Source organism: Hibiscus syriacus, unplaced genomic scaffold, assembly GCF_006381635.1.
Source record: "Hibiscus syriacus cultivar Baekdansim isolate YM2019G1 unplaced genomic scaffold, ASM638163v2 tig00111769_pilon, whole genome shotgun sequence".
Taxonomy (NCBI): Eukaryota; Viridiplantae; Streptophyta; class Magnoliopsida; order Malvales; family Malvaceae; genus Hibiscus; species Hibiscus syriacus.
In genome coordinates, this window is record NW_024063172.1 from 2,277,931 (window position 1) to 2,305,905 (window position 27,975).

Below are 27,975 nucleotides of genomic sequence, written 5' to 3' on the forward strand. Positions count from 1 at the left end.
TTTTATTATATCTCACCATCTTCATCGTGATTAGATTTTTATATTTTCATATATCATTGAAAATTATTATATTTTATTATTTTTAACGATCATCCTAAATACCGATAAACTCATCTTATTGTCCTATATCACATTGTTGATTTAGATTTTTCAAAATCTCTTTAAAAGTCATAAAATTATACATAAAAAATTATAATATCGAGGGTTTGTGGACTTTTTAGATTTAAGGGTTTGAAGTATTTGTTAAAAATATAAATAATAAAAAACATTATCTCGAGAATATGAGCAGCATACCTCAAAATAGCCTCGTCGAACTACTATTAGAGAAGATCAAAGATTTAGAATGTCAAATATTTAAATTTTCTATTGATTTTGAATTGATTTCATGAAAGATCAATCTAAGAAAAAAAGAAAAGGTAAAATAAAAATATTCCAATTTTTACCATGAATGATGACAAGTAGAGCACTATAATTGACCGACGATAATAATAAAAAAATGTCAATCTTTTATATGAAAATACGGATGAAATAATCACATCACCATGTTATTGATGATTTGATGGTCATTGTTTCTTTTATTAATTTTGGGTAAGTGCAGAATAGTATCTATTTAAACAGTCATTTGAAGATCATGGTTGAAAAACAATGTTGCAAGTTTAGTGCTAAGATTGAAGTATTTTAAAGTTTAGTGACTAAATTGATATATAAACTAAAATTTAATGACTAATAGGATAGTTACCATAAAATAGATTATATGTATATAATTATAAAATATATTATAAAGTAAAGTATGTATAAGCAACTAACTCCACCTGAGAGTTTTTAGTTGGCAAGGTGAACGGCTTAACCTAAGCACCTCGTCCTGACCGTCGGATACATTGGACGATCCCCTCCTTTATTAACCGTCCGATCATAATAAACTCTTAATAAAGCCCTGATCCCTATATAAGCTTCATTTTAACTCTCCTTCCCCAAATTTGTTCATTCTTTGTTTTCTTATATTTTTTTATAACGCCAATTTCATTGATTTCAATCAAATTCGCCGATCATGAGATTTAGTAAAGGTAGCAAAGTCGAGGTCCTTATCAAGGAGGAGGTACCAACAGGTGCCTGGCGCTGCGCCGAGATCATCTCCGGTAACGGCCACACTTACAGCGTCAGGTACGGCTGTTTTCCGTTCACTGGCGAGGCGGGGACGGTGGAGAGAGTCCTTAGAAAAGCGATTAGGCCTTGCCCTCCACCTATAAACGGGACCGTTGATTGGTTTCCTGGCGATATCGTAGAGGTGTTCGATGACCTGTGCTGGAAATCGGCCGTGATGGTTACTGTTTTCGGTGGAAACAACTTTTCTGTGAGGATTCTTGGATCGAATTTAGAACTGGAAGTACATCGATCTCGACTGCGTGTTCGACAGTCGTGGGAAGATGGCAAGTGGTTCCTCGTGGGAAAGGTATTTTTTTCGCAATAGTTTTTAATCTTTTCTTCATTTGTTTATTTATTGAACGTTATTGATTCTTACCCCAGTCGCTATGTTGATAACAGGGTTCGTCAAATTCCTCACATAAGAGGAAAAGATCTTCGATTGGCTTCTCGGGTGCTGGTGGGCAGAAGAAGAGGGCTATTGAAAAGGGTAGTTTTGATGGTAAAAGGATAATAGTTCGGTTTCCTTCTCCAGCTTCTGAAAAGGTAGATGCGTTTGTTTCCCCAAATAGTATACGGGGTGAAAGATGTACGCCTTCTTCCTTTTATAGAATTGATGATACCGGTGATACCTTGAGTTGTGCATCGTCTGTTGGTAGCTGTAGTGGTGTAGGGAATAATGGTCTTAACTTGTCTCCTTACATAACAAACGATTGTGAAAACTTGGACGATTCTTGTAGCGTTGTTGACACTTATTGTGAAAGGAAATGTGGAGAAGAAGCTAGTTCTGGTGGTATTAGTGAAGGATTGGGAATGGATTTCCGCAGGTTGGAGCTACATGCCTATCAGCAGGCTCTTGAGGCATTGTATGCTTCTGGGCCTTTGACATGGGAAGAAGAAGCAAATGTGACAACTCTACGTTGCACTCTTAATATTTCGAATGATGAACATCTAAGGGAGCTAAGAAAGTTGAGACACAGTGATAATAGGCATTCGTTCTGTTGTTACTAGATTCAATGAAATAATAGCATCTAATTATACTATAGTGTTATGTTTTACTTGGTGCTGCATATATGTAAAGATAAAATTATTTTTTCTCATATCCCATCTTTATGTGTGAAGTTTTATTCTTTATTTTTCCCTCATCGATTTTGTAGTTGTGTAGTACTATTTGGTGGCTGTGTCATTATTAACTCATCAGAGTAGAAGACTACTTCCTCTAAGCAATAATGTTGACTGTTGAAAAATAGCATTTGAATGAAAAGAAGCGAAAGTACAGTTAAGTTACGGGGAAGGCTACTCTATGATGGATTCCGTTATATAAGTTCCCAAGTTTCAGAATATTGCATCTAGTAGAGCCTGGTAGCCAGGAATATTTAATTTCTACTTTTTTGTCTGAGTTATCTTTGATCTTGTCCATGTTCATCAATTTGGCTCTTGTAAATTGTGATGTGGTGCTGGCTCGTTAATGGATTCTACCTGGAATTGTATGTATCTGCAGTTTTATATATGTTATCAAATCATCCTTTAATGGTGGGTATAAATATTATACTTTCTTTATTTCAGTATTATATGGAATTTATGTCGGGCAATGTCTTGGTGCTTTCTCAGAGTATCTCATTGTCACTGTTGGAGGCATCCATATATAGCTTCAAGAGCCATGATTGGGTTTAAATTTTGCCACCTCTTGCTGTTGACCAGTGGGCAACATCTATGGTTTATTCCCCAATGGATCCCTTAAACCTTGCTTTTGGTATGGATATTTTTATGAATCTTTTCGAATTTTGGTTTGTCTTTTGAAATACTGGTAAATCAAGACAATCTTAAAAAACAGCCTTCGGTTTTAATTTGTAAATTGATAGGTTGCAGTTTTAATTTAAGAATTCAAGTTGTAATAACCATTAATTTTGGTCTATTTGGATGATCATATCCAATACTAGAACATTATAGTCTGCATAATTGATAAATTGCTCTGAACCTCACCTACTCTCCCTGTGTGTGGGGGGAGGGGGGACTTGTATTAACTTGAGTAGACTAGAATATCCTATCACCTTCAAACCAGACAATTATAATTTGTGGCCTTAAGCATTCTAATTGTATGAACAAATTTGAACATACTGATGACATTAGACAAGACATTTGCGTACCATGATCAAATGATTTTTTTAACTTCGCAAGTGGTTGTCTGATATTGTTAGATGGGTGCTTCTGAACCCCTTGAAGAACTCCCAGTTGAAAATCATTGCCTGTCCATGTGAGATGTTCTGTAAGAAAAATTCCTGCATCATGTAATTTATAATTTGTATATTTTGTTTTCTGTGGATTCTGCATGACAAACGATTCATGCTGTGGTTAACTTGTTGATTTTCCCTTATTATGTACAGTTCATGAGAATCCGTCATGCCGGTAACATATTCTTTTCCCTTCTCTTGATCAACTGTTAATGATTCGTGAGGCTTTTTAGATTGATGTTTGACTAGAAGAGTGTTAGAAATTTAAATACTGGATTCCTATTTGTTGTTGTTGCATGCAGTATGGACTTAAAGTGCTTCAATGCATATTTTTATGTACTAGGTAGGTTCCTTCCAATGGTAAGTTCTGTTTGATTATTTGTTATTTACACTTGTTCCACCTTTACAATGTTCTTTTGAGACTTTTGAGTGGTTACTATTTAACTACGAATTTGACACACGTGAATGCTTTGGCTAATGCATGTTATCTAAGAGCCTGTTTGTACTCATAATCATAACATACCATGGCTAATTGGCCTTTGATTTAGATTCCTCCGTGTTTATTGTCACATGTACAGATCATGGAGCAGAGACTTGCTTGATAGAGGAGAAGAAATTGTCGTTTCTACCGAAGTCAATTTTCAATTTGATAATGACTTGTTGCCTAATTCAATTGTTTATCTCTAAATGTGGAAACATGAATCAAAATGTTTTGACACTAGTTATTTAGAAAATGAAAAATAGTGTTTTTTTCAAGAGCAATCTAATTGACTTCACTCTATTAGGGCCATCTGAAGAACTCAACTCCCGTGGTGGGTATGTATGATAAGGATCTTGGTAGTTGCTTGGAGTGCACAGGTGAAATATTTTAAGCCAGATAATTTTAATCATGTAAGTCTCACGCTTGAGAAGAGACAAATGCACACAATTTTAAGCCAGATAATACTGTTTAGCATAATCTGTACTTATGAGATTTCTTAAGACAGGGAGGAATTTGGGCTGATTATATAAAAATTTTGTTACTGAACTTGTAATCTTCAAGTCTGTTGTAAAATCCTAATGACTTGGACTAAAGGTTATGTTTTGTATATCTTTGAATCATTTAGATTATTAAAAAAAATCTTAATAGGATTTTATATTTAACGGCGCTGGTAATATTTTTTTTACTGATGAAATCACTACTAAGCCTGAGTTTATAAGGTCAGGTATTTTAGAAAACAGAATCAACTTAAATCATTGGAGAAAAAAGTGCAGGGCTGAGCTTGAATATCAATAATTGCATGAATCGACTCTAAGATTTGATCCTTGACATCAATGACTCCAAAAGCAAATAGAATGAAATCTATGCATGAAATTATCAGAGTAGTTAAGCTCTTAAAATCAATCATGTTTTCTAATGGACATAGACAATGCTTTCAACATAAATCATTGTAGAAACAAGTTGGGGTGCGCTTGGAATACAAAGAATCTGCCATATTGGACCAAGCGGGCTGACGACCTCCACCTTCATCCAGCAATACTCTATCAAAACTTGCATTTCAGACTGTAAATCATTACTTTGAAGAAGATTTGGGTCTTTGATCTTAGCATTATCACCATCTTATAGTCATCGGCGATACCATCATACCCGAATCTGAGTATGGTATTGTTGTTGTAGTCGTATCCAGGGATGGTACCATGATCCGTGGTTATATCTTCAGTCAATGGTGGCAGATAATGGCATTTCCAGGTCGATGGATTCCATATAGCAATGCCCTGCTTCGTGATGGTATACGGCAAGCAATCCATTGCAAGAACCCAATAACTCTGGAGCGGTACTTGGTGGTTTCAACTGTAAATAGGCGAGGAAACTGCATCAAGTGGCTGAGGGAGCCGAAGTTCACCGAATAAGCATTATTGTCGTTCTCATTACTATTGTCGAGGAAAAGCTTGATGTTGCCGTTGGTTTACAAGGACTGATGGAGATGGAGTTTGGCAAAATGTGAGCAGTCAACGAGCATGCCAAGGATAAGATCAGTCGGAAAAGGAAGATTATTATCAGTTTCGATTACGCTCTTTTCAATAGTAAAAAATAAATCCGACTCGGTACTTACCTTTAATCTCAATTATTAGAATACTAAAAATTCAGCTTCCTCCATAGATAGAAGTTTTAAGCTCAAATTAGACTTTTTGACAATTATCAAACTGAATTCAAGTTTTCAAACCCAACTCGAGAGGAATATATAAGGAAATTTGAAAGGAGGGTTCATTTTATTTCCGTAGAGAAACAAGGAGCAAACAACACACACCCATCATAATCCTACAACCTGGAAAGCAAAGCTGAAAACAAAACACTTGTTGAATGCCCTTGACAAATTTAATACTATGTCGTGCATCGGGTTCCTTATCCCCTCTCTGGGGTGTTCCCTTCCTTGCCGACCTGAAGGGTCTGGAGCTTACGGTAAACCTCATCAGCCACAGCCTTCACTTTCGGATTCGGTGCATTTCCAGGTACTGGTTCACTCTCTTCACGAATCACTGGACTTGTCTGCCATATTCTAATGGTACCATCTTCAGATCCTGAGGCATAGGATTCCCCTGCCGGTGCGAAACGTACACAGTGGACAGGACCGTGGTGACCCTTGTTGCAACCTACAATCATAAAAGAAAGTTTTGAACTCTTAACAATCTGAAAAACACCCATAAGAAAGAACATACAATCAGTTTTACACACTAAATAACAGAGCTCATCTGCTCGATTGGATCCACCCTGTACATTTCCCGGATTTTTATATTTTTAAATTTTTTGACTAGCAGCATATTTATCATTCTATTGAGTTTTTGTTTCAGGGTGTAATAGGAAACATGTCGTAATGCACCCTCGTGAGTGCTTCAAACACTGCCAAAATACCAACTTTCGGCATTAGCTAATATTGAAGCCGCAGACGTATAGTCTGAATTGATATTTCAATTCATCTCACAACTCAAGAGGCACATACCAAGCTCTTCTCCGGTATGGAAATCAAACACACGCACCCACATATCTTCTCCCCCAGCAATGAACTTATTGCCATTCTTTGGTTCCAGTGAAGCTGATTCTACATTGCACGGCATGTTGTAGCTTTTAACCAACCCAAAACTAAAAAGAGTAAATACAAATGTCAGCGGTCATGGTGGCAAAAGAATAAAGTTTTGCAGACAATCCAGCTTAGAACTTACTGATTTGAATCCCAGAACTTAACAGTAGATCCGTCAGCTGTGGTTATATAGCGACCGTCACAACTCACTTCAACACTTGTGACAGGTGATTTTGTCTCAAGTGTTTGAACAGTTTTGCCACTTCTGAGATCCCACAACCTATAGAGGTACAAAGTTCAGGAAATCATTTTTAGACAAGCATATAATTGTGTGAAAATCAATGCTTCAGTAAAAATGACACAATGAATGTTTTCCTTAACATCTGTAATTTACTTTTAATAAACTAGTGCATCAAAGGTTTAAGAATACACCAAACAATCAAATATGGAAGACATGGTTTTTAGCATACATGCATGCATATATATATATATAGGTAGATGATAGATCAGTGTGTATATATACAGGGAATATTTACGAATAACCTAAACTAAAAGTACTACATTTTCTCTTTTGTTTACTTAGTAAAATCCCATCAAATATCTGGAAAATTTTACAACTTTCTAGCTGGTTATACTAGAAAACAATTTATAATGTCAACTATTGGACTAATATTACCTGCAAAGTGCCTTATTAAGAAGTGATATGCATCCGTTATACTAAGTCAGTGCTCAAAGCAAGCAGATAATAGTCTACCTATCAAACACCTTATCTCAAAGGACCTAAACTGACAATACTAATTCAAGACAATAATGGTACGTATGAAAAATATCTGAACTAAAACAAGCTCCTAACTCGCAAAAGAAAATGGGAAGGTGATAGCAGATTACATTTGTACCTAACACCATTAGTATCAGTGCAAGAACTTAAAATGATCTGGTCATCGTGGAGCCATGAAACGGTTCTAATTGAACCAGGAGAATTATCCACTCCTCTTGGATCTGCATCTAGACGATTCAAATCAAATATGCGAAGGATTTTCTCAACTCCACCCGTGAGTAGATGGTGTGTATCCTGTACAAATGACAATTTACTCGGACGATGCAAACAGATAATAAAAGGGGAAAGCAAAGATAGATAAATTTATCTTCATCAGAAGAGCATATTAATGAACCAGGAATGAAAGTGCAAGCCTCAAGAAGTTAATTGCAATCTGAACTCAATATTATGTATTAAGTGCAAGCAAATTTTTAAAATTTGTGATGGTCTCGCGAAAAATGAAAAAGCATTCTCTGAAGCCCACTTAATGACTTTGCAACTTCAGTCCATTAAACAAAGAGGATATGCAATTCAAGTGATGAAGCTACACGAGAGAAACAGAACATAGAAAAAGAAGAACGTACACACTTTTCAAAATAAGAATTCAGACCATTGAATCAATGTAGTTCTTTCAAAGTTGGTTGCTTTAGAAGCGTTCTTATATTTGGTCAGCGCACACAACCTTGATAGAACTTTACCAAATGGCATCACAAGAAATACAATGCCCATGCAATAATATCTAAAAGAAAGAAGTAGTGCTTATATATCATCCCAAAAAAAAAATTGCCCCTGAGAAACAAATCTGAAACAGTACTTGCTATTCAGGCCATCCCTATCAGAATTCAGAAATAACATTGCAGTGGGCATAAGCATTAAACGCTGCACATTTATAATTAGGGAAAATTAATTCTTAAGGAAAAACAATTAAGCTCTACCTCCGAAAAGGCACATGCTCGAACAATATGCTTGTGGTCAAATGAGTACAACTCATCTCCAGTCAACGCATCCCATAATTTCCTGGAAATATTGGAGAAAATGATAAATTCCAGTTTTCAAACAATCATCCTCGCAGAAAATGACAGTGTGTGCATGAGAGAGAGAGAGCGGTGTTAAAATAACGACAAGAAGAAAATTAATATCAGCTTTTAGCAGTTCATACACATGCAATTCCCTATAAATAGAAAGAGGCATCCTTTCAATAGCAATACACTAACAAGTGCACACCACTAAACACTTGCCAACCAGAGAATATCTTGGGATTCTCACCAAACTTTTAACAACTAGTTAATATAGAACTCGGAGTGTAGTAGACCACAAGGATGAGGTCCCTTTATTTTAAGGAGAGTGGTTAATAGAAAATAAATGCAGTGGCAAAAGACAATGGGTTACAAAGGTGGAACTTGGTGTCTTCCCAAAAATGTTATTTTACGGCCGAACAACGAATACGTACGCAGAAAAATCAGCCGAGGCAGATGCAGCGCGTAATGCTTTGGTATCTAGACAGGAGCTCCATACTGCACCTTTATGCCCTTCAAATGTGCCAATCCAATCTCCTGTCTCCCCGTTTCTTAACATTGGAGTGGAGTCTGAATTTTCCAATGCATCGTTAGAAAGAGAGTTGATAAACAAGAAGCTACATTACGGTTCATCGACATCACAGTATGCAATAAAAATGGATTATGGAAGAAGAAATGATCAACAAGAACATTAAAACAAATCACATCAACAGCCTGATCAACCATAACTAGATTGCCATCTTTCAAAATGATCATTCCATTTCAAGTTACATAATAATTATACTTTGCATCTGGTAAATAATAGCCAAATGTCAGCTCAAAACAGTTAAAAGAAATAAATTCAAAGCCGAAAATCAATACGATCAAGAACAGGCTAAATCAATCGGAAAACCCAAACCCAATTCAACATTCATGTATCTAAATTCATGCATATGGTAAAACATGATTTCAAAAGAAGCCCCATGAATCAACAAGAAATTAAAAGATTCACCTTTACTGGCGCTGATAAGAAAAAAGCCATCAGGGGTGATGGGGCTGTAGAACAAATCAACTACCGGCCTTGAATGCCCATGGCAAACTAATGGTACAGCCACCTTTTTCTTCTTCATTTCTCCGAATTAACAAGAATACAAGAAAAATTTTCAAAAAATTTTACTAATTTGATCCGTTTAGATCAAATTCTTTGAAAAAAGAAAAAGGGATTTATTTTAGCTAAAACTGAAACACATCTAATCCCGTCAGATATTTATGTATTTAAAGCAAAAATTAATTAAATTTTTGCTTTCTCTGGACGAAGGGATTGGCAATTTTCTTTTTAATCTTGGAAATATTATAAGCTGGTGAGGAAATCTAAATGTTTGGATATGAAAATTGAACCTTTTTTATTTTATTTCCATTAAAAATAATTTTTATTCTTAATTGCTAAATATGAAAAAGGATATAAACAGGAAGGCATTTGAGAGAAGGAAAGAACATGGAAGTAGACCTCCATTAATATAGTATTGTGAAATTTTGGCTTCAATCAATCAAAAGATTCTTAAGTATATATTTTCGCTTCAATCAATCAAAAGATTCTTAGTATATATTTTCGCTTCAATCAATCAGAATATAAAGGTTTTACATTTACTTTATGTAGGTTAAAGGTGTAATGTCTTATGTAATGAAAAAGGAATCATTTTTATAAATAATATTGATCGAGTATTATTTTAATAATTAAAATTAAATGTTATTTTCATAAATTAGTTCATTTTGAGTTCTAAATTTTATTATAATCATAAATAAACTAATAAATTGTAGTTTGATGTCATTCCTTTTTAAAATATTTTTTTACAAAGGAACAAAATAATATTTACTCCTAGCTTTTTTTTCCATAGAGTCTTAAAATTAGACAACTTTTTTCAACTTAATCCATAAACTTTGTATCATGTTATCAAATGACTAAAAAACGAATCAATTTGAGAAAAATTGTCAAATCTGAGGACTAATATGAAAAATAAGGACCAAGTTATGACTAGTTGTCAAGACGGGGGAGTAAATAGTGTTTATTCCCCTTTTTAAATAGTAAATTAAAAGAGGTAAAGAGGGTAATATGGGGAAAGTGGGGCCAATATCTGGGGGAGTCTTCTGGAGTCTTCCATTCTCATCTCACCGCCTAAAAAACCTTCTTCGTTCTCCCAAAGTACCTTTTTCTCTTCGACGTCAGTCGCTTCAAAGCATTCATTTTTATTTTCAGGCGGGAAAATGTCGGGTAAAGGAGCGAAAGGGTTGATTACGGCTGGCAAATCCACCAAGGATAAAGACAAGGACAAGAAGAAACCCACCTCTCGCTCTTCTCGAGCCGGTCTCCAGGTTCCTACCCCCCTTCTTTCTCAATTCTCTGCTCGATTTAGCTTCTCATATGATAGATTCGGTGAATTAGATGTATATATATATACATTTGTTTTTATGGATTTGATTGTTCTAAGCATTCTTTAATTGTAGGCAAGATCAAGAAAAATAAGATGTTTTCTTTTGTTAATTTTATTCTTCCATTTTTCAAAAGATCGGTGGTAGTTGTTGCTGAGTACAGAATTTGATCTTTTAAATTGTTTCGTACAAGATGAGTGTGATCTTAGAATTTGTTCATTTGTGGTTGTTTGTTTGCTTGTTTCTGCTGGCTACTCTCTTTCATCTAGTGCCTTAAATTTGTATGTAATTTCCTTATTCCATTGAGCTGTAGAATTTTTTTCTGAAGGGTTGAGACAAATGCTTAGCTAAAATGTGCCATTTGATATGCTTTTATCTGTTGTTTTGGGATGTATTATGGTACTTACTATTACTACCACAGGTTTTGTAAACAGATATTTTTTATAAGAATATGATGCTTGGTTTTCTCTCATTGGCTTAACTCAATGAGCTTAAAAGGTACACTATACATATAGTGAATTACCTGTTACATTAGTAAAAGTTTGCGTGAATTTGAATTCCTTGGTGAAACTATTTAGAAGGGGAATGGAATACTCAGTTCTTTATTGTTTGGGTTGATTATTTCATGTCAAAAGGTGGATGGTTTGTAGTAGCATTTGGTAACCAGGCAAAAAATGTAACTGCTTGCATATTAATTAAAATCGAACAACAGTTTATTCAGCCAGAGCATTTCGGATCATGAGTTATCGTTTTTGAGTGCTTCCGTCAAGGCTTATTGAACTGGAAACATAAGTATAACTACTGTAGGTGTCAAGTGTTAGAAACGAAACTAAAATAAAATTGAAGAATTCATGCTTGGAATGGCGCTTGTAAAAGAGCTAAGCATTGATGACGGAACAAGTGTTGGTATTCGTGCTTAGCAGTTCTGAATCTTCTGTATGAATGTTTAAACTAGTAATCATATCATTTTAATTTCTAACTTTTTGTCATATCCGAAGGGTTGAACTGATGTTATCATCATGTTACCTGCTTCATTATTCTGTGGACAGTAAAAACGTATTTTAAATTAAAATCTTCGGAGACTGCAATTTGGAGGATGAGCAAATTGCTCATGTGCATGATGTTGTCTGTTGAGGTCTTATTAATTGTGAGAACTGCTATGCATGTTACTTTTACGTACCGTTTAGGCCACCTAAAACCATGAACTTTTTTTCGTTAGATTGTTGTAGTTTGTTACGCTGGTTGAATTGATTATATATTATTCTTCAAGAACAGTTTGGATAAGCCAATTCATACTAGCAAGTCTTCTGTACTTGTATTTTGATTGTGTTCATTATAATTAGTAGATTCTCTAGTCTTCCAAATCATCATCTTTTTCCGTTTTTGAATGAAGAAAGTATTCTGCACCCTAAGCTGTCCTATCAGAAATTGGGTTTTGGGAATGTGGTCAAGACACATTGGCACATCATTATCTGTTATGTGCTATAGTCGATAGACTGTATTTTATTCTACTTCACACTCTAGGAAAAGTAGAGTTAATTCTTCAAAATCATTTCGAGTTGCTTATTGTTTTACATATACTCCTATAGTTCCCTGTAGGCCGAGTCCACCGGTTGCTGAAGACAAGGGCTCAAGCAAATGGAAGGGTTGGAGCAACAGCTGCTGTGTACACAGCTGCCATACTGGAGTACCTTACTGCAGAAGTGCTAGAACTGGCCGGTAATGCAAGCAAGGACCTGAAGGTTAAGCGTATTACACCTAGGCATCTGCAGCTTGCCATCCGGGGAGATGAAGAACTCGACACCCTAATCAAAGGAACCATTGCAGGCGGAGGTGTTATCCCGCACATTCACAAATCACTTATCAACAAATCTTCGAAGGAGTAGTTTATGTAATTGATCTCTGTTAGTTTTCGAATTGGTTTGGACCAGGAAACCTCAATAATAAAAAATGTTTGCTCGTCTTTTTGTCTTAGTTATTCAGTAGCCAATTATGGTGGCTTTAATTTGCAACTCTATGGTAAAATCCCGGTGGACTATGTGAAAAGAAGTGTCCAAACTATATCTGAAACAATGCTCAAATGCATTCATAACCAATTTCCACAAGTGTACAAAAGAAGTGTCCAAACTATATCTGAAACAATGCTCAAAATTTACCCGATAGAAGAGGCCCGGATCACCTTGTCCTTTCGGGAAAGATTGCTTGAAACGAGAGGGGGGAAAAGTAAAGGAAAAGAGATGGAAGCAAGAAATGAAAAGAGGGCGTCCTACTAACTATGCTATTCTGGTTTGAGTAGCACTCTGCTTATGAAAGGTGAAATGGCTGCAAGTAATGCCTTGGGGCATTCCTCATGCGGAAGATGGCCGCAGCCGGATATTGTAACCAGTCTCTGCATGGCAACAAATATAGCGACATCAGGAAACAGGACAGTAGTTGTTCGTCAACTATCTACTCAACAGGTCTGATTTGTTTATTGCAAGAAAACGCGGAAATGGTAAACATTCCTTTCAATTTGAGAGCAGAGGAGATCCATTGTTGCTGAATATACCTACAGAATTTACAAGTTTTGAAGCCATGGCCTGCGAAGATTTAAGCGAAATATGGGCATCTTCAGCACCAGCAACCACCAATACCGGCATCTCTTCAATAGCTTTTAACAGCGATGTTGCATTTTGGGGTGAAAGGATTGTTTCATGTGACAACCTGCCTATCTCATGAAGTGCTTCGTCCCAACCTTCAACACATAGTGGGGCCTGATCAAAGGAAGATCAGTTCAGCAAATCATAATGTAAAACAAACTAGTAAGGGTATCAATTCAATGTTTTATAATCTTGCAGAAAATTTACCTTGTAGAAGCTCAAAACTTCTGTTGTTAACTTGGTTGCATCATACCATGCTCGTCTATTCACCACTTGTGTAATTTCTGTTCGCAGAAGCGAACGGACTAAGTGCTTCTTCCCAAGTGAAGTGCGCAAGAGTATCCTTGCAAAGGCGGGAACAACTTCTCTTGACAAGCTAACATTTAGCAAAACCACTGCTTTGATTGTAATCTGAGTAAACCACAAAACAAACTATAGAAGTAAGAACCGAGCGGTATTAAGCCGCTTCCCTTTATTTTAAGATACCAATGTTCACTCTTTTTCATTCCTTCTATATGGATTTCTTAAGTAAACATTAAGAGAACAGTCACATATATGATGTTATCTGGTCAATAAAAAGTTGACAAATGTCAAATTCGCAAAATGACCCTTGCAGTAAAGTTTATGGAGAAAAAGTGAGATTCCCCGAAAATGCTAAAAATAAAACCAGTAAACTGGTCACTTCTCAGAATTACTTCTCCAGACTCAACGTAAATAGACTTAACTTTTTGTTTATTTACCGATCTACTGTAGGTAAAAAACACATTATTACAGCCAGCCCTGATATTTTCTTGTTTCAGCGCTTCAAGCGGCTATACAACAGCAAAAAGTGCCAATAAATTACAGTAGTGAAGAAAGATGCACTTCTGTTGTCAAAAAATCCAAATCACTACAGAAAAATCATGGGAGCTTACTCACATTGAATGAATTCATTGAGGTTTGGACTTTTTGTGCAGCCTTTAAAGCAAGAAGACCTCCATCATCATGGCCAACAAGCACCACTGAAGAAAACCTCATCTCAGAGCAAAAGGAAAGAAGCAAATCAACCTGATAATATCAGGTAATACTTATGAGCTTCATATGATAGTCAAAAAGCTAAATCGAAGTATATAAAGATCCAGCAAAAAGCCAATTAAAACTCAAAACTAAACTGAAGATCAAAAAATTAGGAGGCGCAAAATGTGGCTTATATAAGATAAAAAAGAAGGGAAAAAAAAGCATTCCAACTACATGTATAACACTTTAACTTGGTAATATCTCCTTCCTGCCACAAAAGCACATCACTTCTAAATAAGCAAATAACATCCAAAACAGAGTGAAACCTAACCTGAGTTTCAAGCTTGTAAGGATTGGGCAACTCTTTTCCCTCCCAGTCCATACGGCTTGGCCTAGAGGACAATCCCCAACCAGGCCGATCAAAAGCAGCAACCGAATAACCAACCTGGCAAGCAAGCACTTCCATCACATGCCTCCAAGAGAAGACTCCCCCTCCAAACCCATGCACTAAAACAATACCAAACTCACCATTTGCTTCTATATCTTGTTTTAGAATCCCAGGGTTCAAATTACTTGTCTCAACCTGTGCATCTGAATCGTCAAGCCTGAAAACAGGAATATCTTCAGAAAGCACAGGAGAAGGTAGGGGATCATCCAACAGTGGAGCATAAAGTGAAGAGCTGTGAAATTGATTGCTATAGCTCCTCTGAAGATGGAGAGAATGTGTTTTCGATGACATGCTTAGTACTTTACTATCAAGCTTCAGCCTTCCAGGAGCTACTACTGGTGTGAAACTAACTTTAGGTCCCAGAAAGGTAGTAGATGACCAAGACCTAGGGGGTGAACCGGGAATGGAAAGTTTGTAATGAATGGTAAGCCCTTGCAATGTAATGAATAAGCTATCAATGTCAACAAGTAATCTAGCAGGGAGTTCCCCTTCATCATGGGATTGCCCGAAAGGTTTTCGCCTTGCTTCACTATCACTTTTTGGGTTTTCCCTGCAGAGGGAGTGGGAGATCGTGGAACCTTCTAGAAGCCCGAAAAAACATTTTTGCACGAAAGAACCTGCAATAACATTAATGTCACAACCAAAAGAAAATATCAATACTCTATTAAGAAACCAAAAGTATGAAAGTCACAGTTGCATTAGTGTAAACCACTGACTTAGATCTGATGCAATGAAACACAAAGAAATAATAATCATTGTTAGAAAAACAAAACACAGGTAAAATGTAGAACCAGTTCTAACATAATCACTTCATATCTTCAGAATCTGCCTTATGTCATATTAAGTAAAACCAAACCTTTCGTTTTCAGAATAATAAAAACTTGAAACAAGAAGACCCCAAAATTGCAATTTAAGCAAGAAAAGCTTACAGCTTCAGGGTCAACACGATGAAACAAAAGCTTTCTCCTTGCTCTGCAACTTGTTCTATAAGCAATCGCAGTATGACCAAGTGCGAAAAGTACAGAGGAAAGAAACAAAACTGGCATTCCCCATGGCTTCTTCCAATGAAGCCTTTGGCTTGCCGACGATGTCTCCGCTTCTATTCCAAAATTCACCGTAAAAACACAGGCCTTAATTGAAAGTAGAAGAATCGAAACGAATGAACACAAAATGACGGTTCCTACGTAAGGTCCATGGGATAATGTCGGACCATCACACAACGAATATACACCTGCAAATTATGAACATAAACAAAATGGGAAATTTTATATAGATTTATTTCATTTTTTCCCGAATTAGAAAAAAAACGAAAGTGAGAAATCGTACAAGTGATGATGATAGATCTGAGAATGGAGACGAGAGGGAAATCGATTAAGGAGCTTTTGAAAGCGTAAAGACGAAAGTGTTCGTTGAAGCCGTGACACGTGACGCACGTGAAGCTGGAGAGTAAAAGGAAAGGGAACATGATATCGCCTAGCGCTACCATCAACGGCAGCGACAATCCTGCAAGCGAAGCCATCATAGTCACCATGAAAATCACCGTCCGTACGATCCTCCTAACTTTCTCCACCACTACCCATGCTTTCATCACCATAGTGGAAACAGAATCGGACGGCCACCACAATATATTCTTCCAGATTTGAAAACAAAACGAAACCAAAAAAAGAAAGTTTTCCCCTTTTTTCCCACTGAAACAGAGCTATGAAGGAGTTCAAATCCCGGAATCAACCAATTGAAACGCCGTATGCGACGGCATTGGTGTTGAAATGGAAGATTTGCAACCGGCGTATCGCCGTGGTCAGGGATGGCAACTCCGTAGCGGTAAATTGGTGTTGAAATGGAGTGTTTGAAAAGAATGAGTTGTCTCTGTTTGTGTCTCTTTTTCTCGCTGTGCTTTCCTTTTCTTTCTCGTTCGCCCTTTCCCTCTTCCGTTGATTTCCTTCTTTTACTTACAGTGTATACTACGTTTTGTCTCTCACACACAGCATGGGTGAAAAAGGAAAATATACTCCTATTTATTATAATTTAATTAATAATTATCACCGAAAATATATGTATAATATAGGCTATATATATATATATATCTTTTAAAAATTACATTTAAGCATTTGTAAACTATATATTTAAGTAATACATAATTTTATACGAATTAAACGGTCTCGATGATAAAAAATTATTGTTATTCTTTAAAGTATTAAGTTCAAACACACAAAAAACAGAAGGTGTCAAAGTTCAAGATCAAATGATTGAAAAATTATTATTTATGAATATTTATTACCTTACAATTATCTAATACTAATAAAAAAAAAGTAATACATTATTTTAAAATATTTAGGTAAAAAATTTCTAAAAATCCACTTATTTTTAATATACTTTTTTTAATTTTTTACTACCTCTTCAGAAATGACTGTCTACTTTTTGTTCATTTACTTTTTTCACCATAAAAGTGTACCCTTTTCAGTATTACACCCTTATTTTCATGTATATCATTCTCAATAATTTTATATTTATTTATTACTTTATTTTTTAAATTAATTTTAAAAAATGATTATTAATTAAATATTTTATCTTTTTTTCTTGTCACTATTTTATGGGTTTTAAGACAATTAAGTTATTTTATTATTTTTCGTTAAAATTAATTCTTAAACCGTAACGTCTGGGAGTGAGAATCATGATTAAAAGGAATAAACTTTTTCTTTTTTGAATCTGACAGCATTTGGATTCGGCCTGGAGCATATCTGGCACAGCACTGACACTCTTTTTGTTATTTTTTATTTTTTATTTTTTTATTTTTAAGCTATAATAATATTAAAATTAATTACTGACAAAATTGCCTGAATAATAGATAACCCAAAAAAGTTCATTTCTCATGGTATTTTGGAGTTGTCAAAATTATATGTTGACTTTGAAAAAAAAATGTATGGATTATTCAATGACTTTTTTATACAGAAAACACAGAGGAATAAGATTTCGAGCAGAATATAGCCTACACAATTTTCAAACATGAACGTCTATTGTTCCATCACTAGACAACTTCCATGGCGTCCTATGATTGGGAAAAATAAAACCAACGTGCTCGATTTTCTTCGAGATTATGTCTCTAAGAGGGTAAGAAGCTGGACCGAAAATCTATTGGTACAAAATTTGTTTGGCATTCGATCGTCGAGTCCTACCGGACCATCGTCTCTCCACCGCTCCGGCAACCACCCACAGTAGCAAAATATCCTAAAACAACCCTAAATATCCAGTCGTCACACTAAACCCAAATCTAACCTCCGATCATATATGTAAAGAGCCCCTCGGTGTAGATATAACAAAACGCTCTCGACTTTCTGACCTTCTCCAATGATGGTTGTTCCATTTCTCGTGGCGTTTCAGTGCTCCGGTGATCGTTCCTGAATGACCAACCTCCTCCACGAAAGAAGCTAAGCCCCCTTTGTTTTTTGGTTTCTTTTCTTGATATTTCGAATCTTTTTCTCCCAAAGCTCATGCAGTTTTTTCTCTTCTTCGCAGGTTTTTATAGCTTCGAGGGGACAAATCAAACAATTTTTTCAACCCAAAACCTACGAAATTTATATCAATGAGGGATTATTTTTCCCTTTTCTTCAATTTGCCTTGAACCGACGATTTGTTACCCTTCTCGCTTTGCATGTTTTCTTTTGTTCTTGCTCTGTTGCTTACCTTGATTTCTATTGCCACTTCTTGTGTTGGGAATTTCTCTGTTGCATTCTTCGATTTTGATTTGTTTGAATTGCTGTCGAATATTTGGGACAGAACTTGTTTTCTTTCGATTCGATTCGATTCTGATCTTACTTCGATTTGGTTGTCAAAGTGGCTTGAAAATGTTCTCTAGATGACGTTTGAGATCATCTAGTCGTCTGATCCAACGGCTCCCGTTATGCGGCGCTGATGATAATGTTGCAAACCTCATTGAGCATAGTGGAGCGGCCTGTTGGGTCAGGCAGGCTTGCTTGCTGGGTCAGGCCAGCATGCTCGCTTGGGCTTGAATTTAAACCCTGCTGAAATTCAACTTGGATCGTGACTTCAACTTGGACTGAAAAATAATTAAACCTGAAAAGAAAATTAAATAATAATAATAATATATATGATATATCATATATATATTTAAAAAAACTATATGTTTTCAAATATAATATAATATATATAAATATTTTAAACAATTACATATATGTTTAAATATAGTATATATTTTAAAATATATTATATAATACACCCTATATATTGTACATAAAACACAAACAATAGAATGAAAATTAATCTCCAGATGAAAATGTGTGCGCAAGTGGTCATGCACTGAGATATATAAATTGCCATTGTGTTGAAATTGTTAAAGCTGGGGCCTTTGCCGAAGGTATCAATTTAGCCATCGAAAATGATTAGGAAACAATTAGCTTCGAATAAGACGCGCAAAGTATTGTTCAAAGGTTGACAAACTCCATTCTTGATCTTTCCATTGTAGGTCTCCACCTGAAAGAATCTCCAAGGTTACTTGCATTGTACCCTGAATTAAAGTAATCTTCCCGTGTTGTTAAATGAAAATGAAAATGGGTGAGGGCGTGAGCCCCAAGAACCTGACCGAGTTGTTAGAGCAGAGTGGAGTAGGGCGATGATGGTCTGGTCTGGTCTGGTCGGGACCGGAAATCTAAAACCGTAATCGCATCGACGTCACCATCATTGTCGTCAGTCCCACTCCTATCCAGCCTGTGTTGTGTCATCAGACTTATTCAATATCGGCTCCCATTTTTCAAAGGGCCCCGCTCTGCTTTGATTTGTTTTTAGGTTAAACTTCATAAGTGGTCCATTTCTTTTTTCGCCACTAAAACTATAACAAATTATAGAAATGTCATTACCATTTTTTAATTTGTCATTTTTATCACTACTACTCAAAATAACCGAAAAAGTGCCAAAAAAAATGTAGACATATAGAAATGTGACATACCGATAGACTTATTAAAAATTAAAAAATAAAGAAAAATAGAGATACGATATAAAGAAAAAAAATAGACAACAAAGGATATCAAAGGTCGGCAATCAACATTAAAGGTGATGCCATCACTGATCAACAAAAAAAAAAAAAATAAGAGATGTGAGGCACACCAATAAAAGGAAATTAAATTTTTTAATAAAATAATTTTTAATCTCGTTCTATTATCCACGATATTTATAGAAATGACAGGAACCAAAGAAGCTGAAGCTTGTAGGATTAAAATATTAATTAGTATTATTTTTAAATTAATCATTAATATTCAATCTATTTTTAATCTCGTTATATTAAATTAAGGTGCAAAAGGAACCAATGCATGGCCATGTTGATGACACCTCTTCTCACTTTGACTTCTGTTTTTTTTTTTATAACCTTCAATATTAAAAACACACAAATTTAAATATCCAAATACGAAGAAAAAAACATCAACACAAAGCACATAAATAGTGGTTTATTATTATTGTTTAAAATTTTAATAATTTGTAGTTTTTCATTTTATAGCTTTTAATATCTAATTTTTTTAAAAATTTTATATTTATTTTTAAAATATGGTAATGTTTTAAATTTTAAATAATTTCTTATTTTTCACTTAAAAATTAAATAAACTTAAAAGTTTTTTTTTCAAAAAAAAAACTATTAAAATTTCAAAATTTTTTAAAAAAATTCAATTAAATTCATCCGTCATGTTATGTTACTATTTCAATATTTTAAGCTTTAAATAATTTCTCAACTTTATATATGTATAGACAATACTATTGAAAACTTTAGGTTCAAAGTCTCCATCACCACACCATGTAAATAACATTCTTGAAAGGGTAAATTGTGGACAAAGAAATTACCACCATATATGTGTGTATGTCAATTTTGAGAGCTGTTTCCCAATTTCAGTGGTACATATTGGCCACAACTTTCAGTATAATCAAAGAAATTGATTAATAGTTTGAACATAATCCCACAATGAGGTGGCTTAAATCAACAAATGGTTCATCACATCACCATAAACAATGAAACTAGTACAAGTATTATGCTCTCCTTCGTAAAGATTTTCTCTTGTCGTGTCATTTTTAGCCATTTCTATGGTTCAATTAGTTCTCATTTGAAAGAAAATTCATATAAATTTTAAGTCATCAAAGCAAAACCTTACATTTTAGGGCTTTCCATCCCCATCCTATGTTAATGGAGTTGATTTGAAGTCATGCAAAGTTTGTGCAAAAACACAAGTGGTGGGAACGTTGTCGTTTGGAAAGAGGTTGTTGAGGGGTGTGTGTTACTTGGTTGGTTTGATTTGGATACTAAAACAGAAAATGAATATAGATTGATGATTAAATCGAATATAAAGATACCAACAACTAGTTGGTCCAGTGAGACAATGCGATAGATTCTTTAAGTAAGATTAGAGGTTCGAATCTTAACATTGTGAATTGAACAAATTGAATTGAGAGACTCGCTCCTCATAAATAAATCTTTACATGATCTAATATGAATTAAACAATTAATAGATAAAATATCGATAAATAAGGAAATAAAATGAATACAAATACTTTTTATTATACTCACACCACACGCACACATGGGTTAGATGGTAGGCCTAGGGCCTAGAGAAAAGACCAAATGCCAAAACGTTCATCAAGGGTTGGACTTCAATCTACATTAAATGAAGGTCTATTGGGTTAGAATGATGTTCTACATGAAGACCTAAGAGTCTGAATTTTCAGTGAGTGCCCACCCAAAAAATCATTGTGGTTACTTATGGATACATTTTGTCTACGCCAAAGTTTTTTTTTTACCATCTTTCATTGTGTGAATAACCCAAAAATATCAAACGGAAGGGAAGACAAAAAGAACATGTAATAAAGGGCCTTGTTGCTTTGTGTTACATGTTATCTTTGGGACCATACACCTAAAAAACTCGTGGTGAAGTGAAAATATCTATTAAAAGATCCCTTTTTGAAACAAGGCATGTTCCATGCAGACATATATCTCGTGAAGACCAAATGTCAAAAAAATCTCTTAATAAAAGAGATAATTAACTATTAATTAATCTAATTCGATAATATAATAAGAAAAAGAATTTACTCATACGAAAGGCATAATTTTTTTAATTAGGGTGCTTGCTACCGTATTTAATGAAAAACATTCGAACAGATGATCTCTAGAAGATGTTCGAAAGACTCGACAATTTCTGAATTGTACGATTTTCAATTCTCAAAATCTTTATTTCCATATTGTATGTAGCTTAGAGAAGACGTTATATCTTCCACGCGTCTTCTCAAAAATACTAAATAACCCAAATGACTTCCTATCGATACTATAACATTTACACTATCTCAACAAATATCTCTAACACCCCGTATAAGTCATTTTTTCAAACCATTATCTCAATTAATTTCTCTAGATACAATATTAGGTTTTTTTAGATAATTAAATTATTTTATAATAATTTTTTATAATATTTAATTTAAACTAATCAATAATTAAACAATATTGATTATAAAAAAATGGATTGCATGTAGAGATGAACACAAGATTTTATGTTAAGGGGAATTAAATTAAAAATTTATATTAAAAAATTAAAAATACGAAATTACAAAATTTCATGAATATGAAATTAGATTATTAATATATATATATATATATAATATTTAAACTATAAAAGAATTTAAAATTTATAAGGGTTACTGTTGTAACCCACACCCCTTATATGCATCCATGATTCCATGACAGAATCTCAACGGTGTGGAATGGCAAAAAGTACTGGTGGGGGAGAGGTGGCCCTAACCCTCTTTTCTAACGATGAGAATGGTGGAGACGTGTGTGGCAACAAAATAACGTTTCTGTCATGTTTTGTTTTAGCCTAGAGTGTATCGGGCATCGTGGGGATCAAATACCGAGGCCCCCTGCCTCTGATATTTACCGTTGCCGTCGCTATCGTACCCAATTGGCCATCTTTTCACTGTTCCTCTTTTAACGCTTTTTAGCAACCAACGTGGATTGAGCAGCATCGCTCGTTGGAAGGTATCTGGTATTGGACTGGCAGCCAGCCCCATGCACCTACTCGCACTGGTTTTTAGCCTCAACTTGTTCCCTAAAACGGTTGAACCGATACAATGAAGAGAAGGTTTGATTTCATTAGTATTCTTCGATGGTTTTGGGGCCCTTCAAGTGGCTTTAGCAGCCGTTAAATGTTAAAAGCTGCCAAGTCCCACTCATGCTCTCAAGTTTTATAAACTTCAAAATCAGTCCTCATTTTCTTATTAGTACAAGGTGATTAGAAAGTAATATTTAATCAGAATCTTTTAGTCAATTACATAAATCCTAGATCGAGAACAATATTATTTTTAACTATTGAAGTTATGTAATTTGAAAGTAAATTGCACCATAGAAAATAAAGCATTTCTTGTCAGCCGACCAGGAATAAACAAGCTGCATAGATAAGAAACAAGGAAGAAAGAAATACACTCATCCCATCGGCGTCGTAGAGTTCCGTGTCAATGGAGATTAGCCATACCCTGACAAATGATCGAGTGTTTATAACTTGCCGTAGGGCAACAACACCCGTGCCTTGTCGAAGCACTTGTTTTATAATTTGTCTCTTCTAACACAGTTTTAGTTTTTCACACATCACTTTGCTTTGCTTTGCTAAGTATCTGGATAAGCACCGATGCTAAACAATGTGCATTGTGTTTTGGATATTGATAAAAATTAATTAAATAAATGAGACCATGCATGTCTTACTACACAATTTACCCTAATTCTGAAGGAACAAGTAAGAAGCATTAAGGCGGTGGCTGGTGCGGTGAAACTAAGTGTTGGAAGCCACTTGTTTTTGACCTACCAAACTTTTGATCTACCCCAAGTTTCATTTTTTTAATAACGTAGGACCTCGTAAGGTCAGGCTAAAGAATCCGACCTTACAAGACAACCTCCGGAGGGTTCAAAGAACTTGTCCTCCGCTTTTTTTCAAGATTCCCAGTCAACACGGTTCGAACTTAATACATAAGATCAATTCATAATCTCAAAACCCTTACTTTGCCAACTGAGATCTTTATTTTTGCTTGCAATGCACTTTTTCTTTGAAAAAGTATTTGTTCATCGTATAATATTAAAATAAAGTTTATTGATATCAAATTATGTAAAAAAAAATGTGAAAAAAATAACTATTTTTTTAAATTGATTATTTATTTAATCTCTTAGACGAGAAAATAAAAATATTTAAGAATTGATTTATATTAAAACCAAGTTTTTATGACGTCAGAAAAGTGGAAAATATCTCAAATTTTCCATATAAACCAAACTGATGTTTTTAATGAAAAAATGGAGAGTTTGTCAAATCTTGGGAAGCTGTGCTGGGGAAATGGCAATTATTTATCACAATTTCTTCTCGTATAATCAGTATATCACTCTCCATCTGTTTCTTATAATCTGCAAGTTTTTTTGTTCTTATTTGACCTCTCTTTATTTAACCCTTCTCCTTCCTTAAACTTTGATTAAAAAAGTTATAATTTTTTTTAAAAAAATTCTTTGGGTTTGGTTTTATTCTTTTGAGAAAGCAATCTCCTTCTCCATCTCTTAACTAGCCACCTTATTCCTTTATCTTCATTCTTCTCCCTCTTTACAATTTCCTTCTGTGTTTCTCTTATGTTCTGAGAAAAGTTCAAATCTTTTTTGGGGATTTGATTTATCAATTCTTTTGAAGGAACCATAAGAGAGACATGGAAGCTGTTCTACAAACAAGAGGGCTTCTTTCACTGCCACCAAATCCAACCAGAATCAGAAGCCGTTTGAACCCATCACAGGGCTTAAAGCAGAGGCTTTTTGCCACAAAACCCTTAGGCCTCAATGGGTTATCTCTATCTTATAAAAGAGTTCCAAGCGTTGTAGCAAAACCAAATGGTTTATCCCCCAAAGGAAAGAGCTTTATTTGCAAGGCCGAGGCTGCTGCTGCTGCAGCTGACGGGCAGGATTTGTATGGTGAAATACAGCCGCCAAAGTTCTTGGGTATAGAGCTTGTGTCTCTCAAGAAGATTATCCCACTCGGGTTAATGTTCTTTTGCATCCTTTTCAATTACACAATCCTCAGGGATACAAAGGATGTGTTGGTGGTGACTGCTAAAGGAAGCAGTGCTGAGATTATACCATTCTTGAAGACATGGGTTAATTTGCCTATGGCTGTTGGGTTCATGCTGTTGTACACCAAGTTGGCTGATGTGTTGCCAAAGAAGGCTCTTTTCTACACCGTTATTGTTCCCTTCATAGCCTTTTTTGGTGCATTTGGGTTCCTGTTGTATCCCCTCAGCAATTATATCCACCCTGAGGCACTTGCTGATAAGCTCCTTGCGGTTCTTGGTCCCAGATTCCTTGGTCCTCTTGCAATTTTGAGGATTTGGAGTTTCTGTTTGTTCTATGTCATGGCTGAACTTTGGGGCAGTGTGGTCATTTCTGTTCTGTTTTGGGGATTTGCCAATCAGGTGAATATATTATCTTATTGAATTGAATTTTGGAAGTTGTTTATCTCCATGGTTGTATAAGCATGTTGGCTTTATATATTTATTTTGTGTCAGAAATTAGTAGGTTTTAATTATAATTTGTAAATCTAGTAGGCTTTAGAATTGCATCACTTAACATTCAAATCTCATTAGTTAGTATATATTCATGTAGTTGCTTGCTTCAAAACTGCTTAGCATCTTCAGTGATATGTTTGCATCAATAATCTTGCTTCTTTGGGTTAGTTTTGGTTGATTTCCATATTTAAAAACTAGTTAGCATGTTCAATGAGATGTTTGCTTCAAAAATTTTGTTCCAGTACTTTAGTGCTGATTGCATTTCATTTAGACACCCACAAATCTTCAGAAAGTTGTTTTATGAATCTCCTTACTTTTGATGAGATGGAAGTTTAAGTTCTACATTTCATGAATGCAATTATGCTGTGTAACTGTTGCATGCCGATTCGGACTAGAAAAGAGTGATATTGTTTGCATTGGCTTACTGTATTGTGATTTCATTTGGACTAAGTTGAGAACTTTGAAGTAGTCCGATGTTATCCTCTTCAAATTCACGTTCTTTCTCCATAACCGGTTCCTTGTGTAAATTATTCTATCTTTGGCTTGAAAATTTTTATCCTGACTATCTTTTTTGCTGGTTACTGGAAATCAAGCCCATGAGATACTTGAAAAAAAATAAAACTTTTAGATGAAATCTCAAGTATCTTGTGTTTCTAGATGTAACGTGAATGCCTCTCTTTCAGCACCCCTGGTGCATGCATGAAACAAAAAAGAAGGATAAACAAGAAGATAATTGAATATTAGTTTTAAAATTCTGAAATCTCAATGTCTTTTTTTGAATTTGCCCCTTGTATTTGGCCATTTATGCAGAACTCAAGCATTTGTGATTGTGGCATTTGCTTTACTGTATGTTTAGTGGCAATCTATTACTTGTATTTCTGTTCTTTCATTTTGTGAATTTTGCCTACTCTTTTCCTGTTAAATTGCATGTATCTGAAATCTTTGCCTGTTTTTGAGAATTAAAGCTGTATTTACCGAATGTTGCATATTCTTGTGCAGATAACTACTGTAGACGAAGCAAAAAGATTCTATCCTCTGTTCGGCCTAGGAGCCAATATAGCTCTCATCTTCTCTGGTCGAACTGTTAAGTACTTTTCTACTTTGAGGCAAAATTTGGGTCCCGGAGTTGATGGTTGGGCTGTTTCCTTGAAGGGAATGATGAGCATTGTGGTGCTGATGGGGCTTACCATCTGTTTCCTGTACTGGTGGGTGAATAAGTTTGTTCCTCTTCCCACACGTAGCAAGAAGAAGAAGGTAATCCATTTTTGAGCAATTTTTCTTGTTTGTCATATTTGATTCCAAATGTTCATTTCGAATAATTTGAGTTACCGAGGTATTACGAGTTTAGAATAAAAACTTTTTACCTTGCTTATGTATTATATGTATTTAAAGTGATCTTGTCAAAACACATATGAAGCCTCATTTCCTTTTATTGTCGACCGGTTTCAGGAAAAGCCTAAGATGGGAACAATGGAAAGCTTGAAATTCTTGGTGTCTTCAAGGTACATTAGGGATCTTGCCACTTTGGTGGTTGCATATGGTATCAGCATCAACCTTGTTGAAGTTACTTGGAAATCTAAGCTTAAAGCGCAGGTAAAATTCTTTGGTTATTATCCTGTTTTTTTCGCTTTCGCTCTCTTTCTATCTATATATATCGTAACGGGTTTAGCAACTAATGATTCGCCCTCCATATTGTAGTTTCCAAGCCCAAATGATTACTCCTCTTTCATGGGTGACTTCTCAACTGCCACTGGAATCGCGACATTCACTATGATGCTACTAAGTCAATTTATTTTTGACAAATACGGATGGGGAGTTGCGGCCAGCGTAACACCTACTGTCCTGCTTCTGACCGGAGTTGGTTTCTTCTCCTTGATATTATTTGGCGGTCCTCTCGCACCAACTCTTACTCAGTTTGGCATGACTCCTCTTCTTGCGGCCGTATATGTGGGTGCCATGCAAAACATTTTCAGCAAGAGTGCAAAGTACAGTTTATTTGATCCTTGCAAAGAAATGGCCTATATTCCTTTGGATGAGGACACCAAGGTTTGAAATCTTTATCGACAATTTAAACTTCTGTTTTTTCCGGGAAACTTCTGTCGTTAACTTAGAATCTATCTGGTTCCATCTTTAGGTTAAAGGGAAGGCTGCCATCGATGTTGTATGCAACCCACTGGGGAAATCGGGAGGCGCTCTGATTCAACAGTTTATGATCTTGACCTTTGGATCACTTGCAAATTCAACCCCATACCTTGGCGGAATACTTCTGGTGATTGTTCTTGCATGGCTAGGAGCTGCAAGGTCTTTGGATACGCAATTTACAGCTTTACGCAGGGAAGAGGAACTCGAGAAGGAGATGGAAAGAGCAGCTGTTAAGATCCCGGTTGTCTCTGAAACCGGAAACGTCTCTCTTGCAAGCAGTTCTTCATTAAATGCAGCCGCAGGTGACTCAACTGAAAGTTCATCGGAAACATCAACTCCAAGCAGTATCTAGAAAGAAAGAACTTTCTTCCATTTGTTGCCCAACAGGAAGAATAAGAAGCTGATAAGAAGCAGTGCTAGGTGACTGTTGGCTCTAGAATTTATTTTAATTTATACGAAGAACATTAGCTGAAAACAAAAAAGCTCGACTTCAATATAAGTCCATTTCCTTAGATGTT

The 27,975-nt window shown here is 35.3% G+C and overlaps 4 protein-coding genes and 1 pseudogene across 5 annotated transcripts; 3 read left to right on the top strand and 2 right to left on the bottom strand.

Annotated features, from left to right (window-relative positions):
• Positions 1 to 968: 968 nt before the first annotated feature.
• Positions 969 to 4,341, top strand: LOC120169971. 2 transcript variants are annotated; one of them, XM_039178041.1, is made up of 4 exons: positions 969 to 1,450; positions 1,543 to 2,046; positions 2,752 to 2,893; positions 3,339 to 4,341. In XM_039178041.1, exons 1-3 carry the CDS (start codon positions 1,049 to 1,051, stop codon positions 2,812 to 2,814), a joined length of 969 nt encoding a protein of 322 aa, XP_039033972.1. In that variant the 5' UTR covers positions 969 to 1,048; the 3' UTR covers positions 2,815 to 2,893; positions 3,339 to 4,341. The 2 variants fall into 2 exon arrangements, with proteins under 2 accessions (XP_039033972.1, XP_039033971.1); XM_039178040.1 differs by lacking the exon at positions 3,339 to 4,341 and having other exon boundaries at positions 1,543 to 2,844.
• Positions 1,053 to 27,926, top strand: LOC120169968 (plastidic ATP/ADP-transporter-like). The gene is made up of 7 exons (XM_039178038.1): positions 1,053 to 1,064; positions 6,201 to 6,203; positions 24,301 to 25,222; positions 26,315 to 26,569; positions 26,765 to 26,908; positions 27,014 to 27,361; positions 27,450 to 27,926. Exons 3-7 carry the CDS (start codon positions 24,467 to 24,469, stop codon positions 27,807 to 27,809), a joined length of 1,863 nt encoding a protein of 620 aa, XP_039033969.1. The 5' UTR covers positions 1,053 to 1,064; positions 6,201 to 6,203; positions 24,301 to 24,466; the 3' UTR covers positions 27,810 to 27,926.
• LOC120169969 (serine-threonine kinase receptor-associated protein-like) lies at positions 5,597 to 9,537 on the bottom strand. Its single transcript, XM_039178039.1, has 7 exons — positions 9,252 to 9,537; positions 8,695 to 8,830; positions 8,180 to 8,261; positions 7,324 to 7,499; positions 6,570 to 6,707; positions 6,350 to 6,489; positions 5,597 to 6,002 (listed from the first exon to the last, which is right to left on the bottom strand). The coding sequence occupies exons 1-7, from the start codon at positions 9,367 to 9,369 to the stop codon at positions 5,755 to 5,757; spliced, it is 1,038 nt and encodes a 345-aa protein (XP_039033970.1). The 5' UTR covers positions 9,370 to 9,537; the 3' UTR covers positions 5,597 to 5,754.
• Positions 10,399 to 12,643, top strand: LOC120169972 (probable histone H2A variant 3). The gene is made up of 2 exons (XM_039178042.1): positions 10,399 to 10,609; positions 12,256 to 12,643. The coding sequence occupies exons 1-2, from the start codon at positions 10,502 to 10,504 to the stop codon at positions 12,550 to 12,552; spliced, it is 405 nt and encodes a 134-aa protein (XP_039033973.1). The 5' UTR covers positions 10,399 to 10,501; the 3' UTR covers positions 12,553 to 12,643.
• On the bottom strand, positions 12,847 to 16,540 carry LOC120169967 (annotated as a pseudogene).
• Positions 27,927 to 27,975: the final 49 nt, after the last annotated feature.

Excerpts from the sequence above, each read along its gene's own strand:
- LOC120169971 (XM_039178040.1), top strand. The coding sequence starts at position 1,049 with ATGAGATTTAGTAAAGGTAGCAAAGTCGAGGTCCTTATCAAGGAGGAG. Across the intron at positions 1,451-1,542 it reads AGTGGTTCCTCGTGGGAAAG|GGTTCGTCAAATTCCTCACA; the intron begins GTATTTTTTTCG and ends TGTTGATAACAG.
- LOC120169969 (XM_039178039.1), bottom strand. The coding sequence starts at position 9,369 with ATGAAGAAGAAAAAGGTGGCTGTACCATTAGTTTGCCATGGGCATTCA. Across the intron at positions 7,500-8,179 it reads GAGCATGTGCCTTTTCGGAG|GATACACACCATCTACTCAC; the intron begins GTAGAGCTTAAT and ends TCATTTGTACAG. Across the intron at positions 6,003-6,349 it reads CCATACCGGAGAAGAGCTTG|GTTGCAACAAGGGTCACCAC; the intron begins GTATGTGCCTCT and ends TTATGATTGTAG.
- LOC120169972 (XM_039178042.1), top strand. The coding sequence starts at position 10,502 with ATGTCGGGTAAAGGAGCGAAAGGGTTGATTACGGCTGGCAAATCCACC. Across the intron at positions 10,610-12,255 it reads CTTCTCGAGCCGGTCTCCAG|TTCCCTGTAGGCCGAGTCCA; the intron begins GTTCCTACCCCC and ends ATACTCCTATAG.
- LOC120169968 (XM_039178038.1), top strand. The coding sequence starts at position 24,467 with ATGGAAGCTGTTCTACAAACAAGAGGGCTTCTTTCACTGCCACCAAAT. Across the intron at positions 26,570-26,764 it reads CACGTAGCAAGAAGAAGAAG|GAAAAGCCTAAGATGGGAAC; the intron begins GTAATCCATTTT and ends GACCGGTTTCAG. Across the intron at positions 26,909-27,013 it reads AATCTAAGCTTAAAGCGCAG|TTTCCAAGCCCAAATGATTA; the intron begins GTAAAATTCTTT and ends TCCATATTGTAG.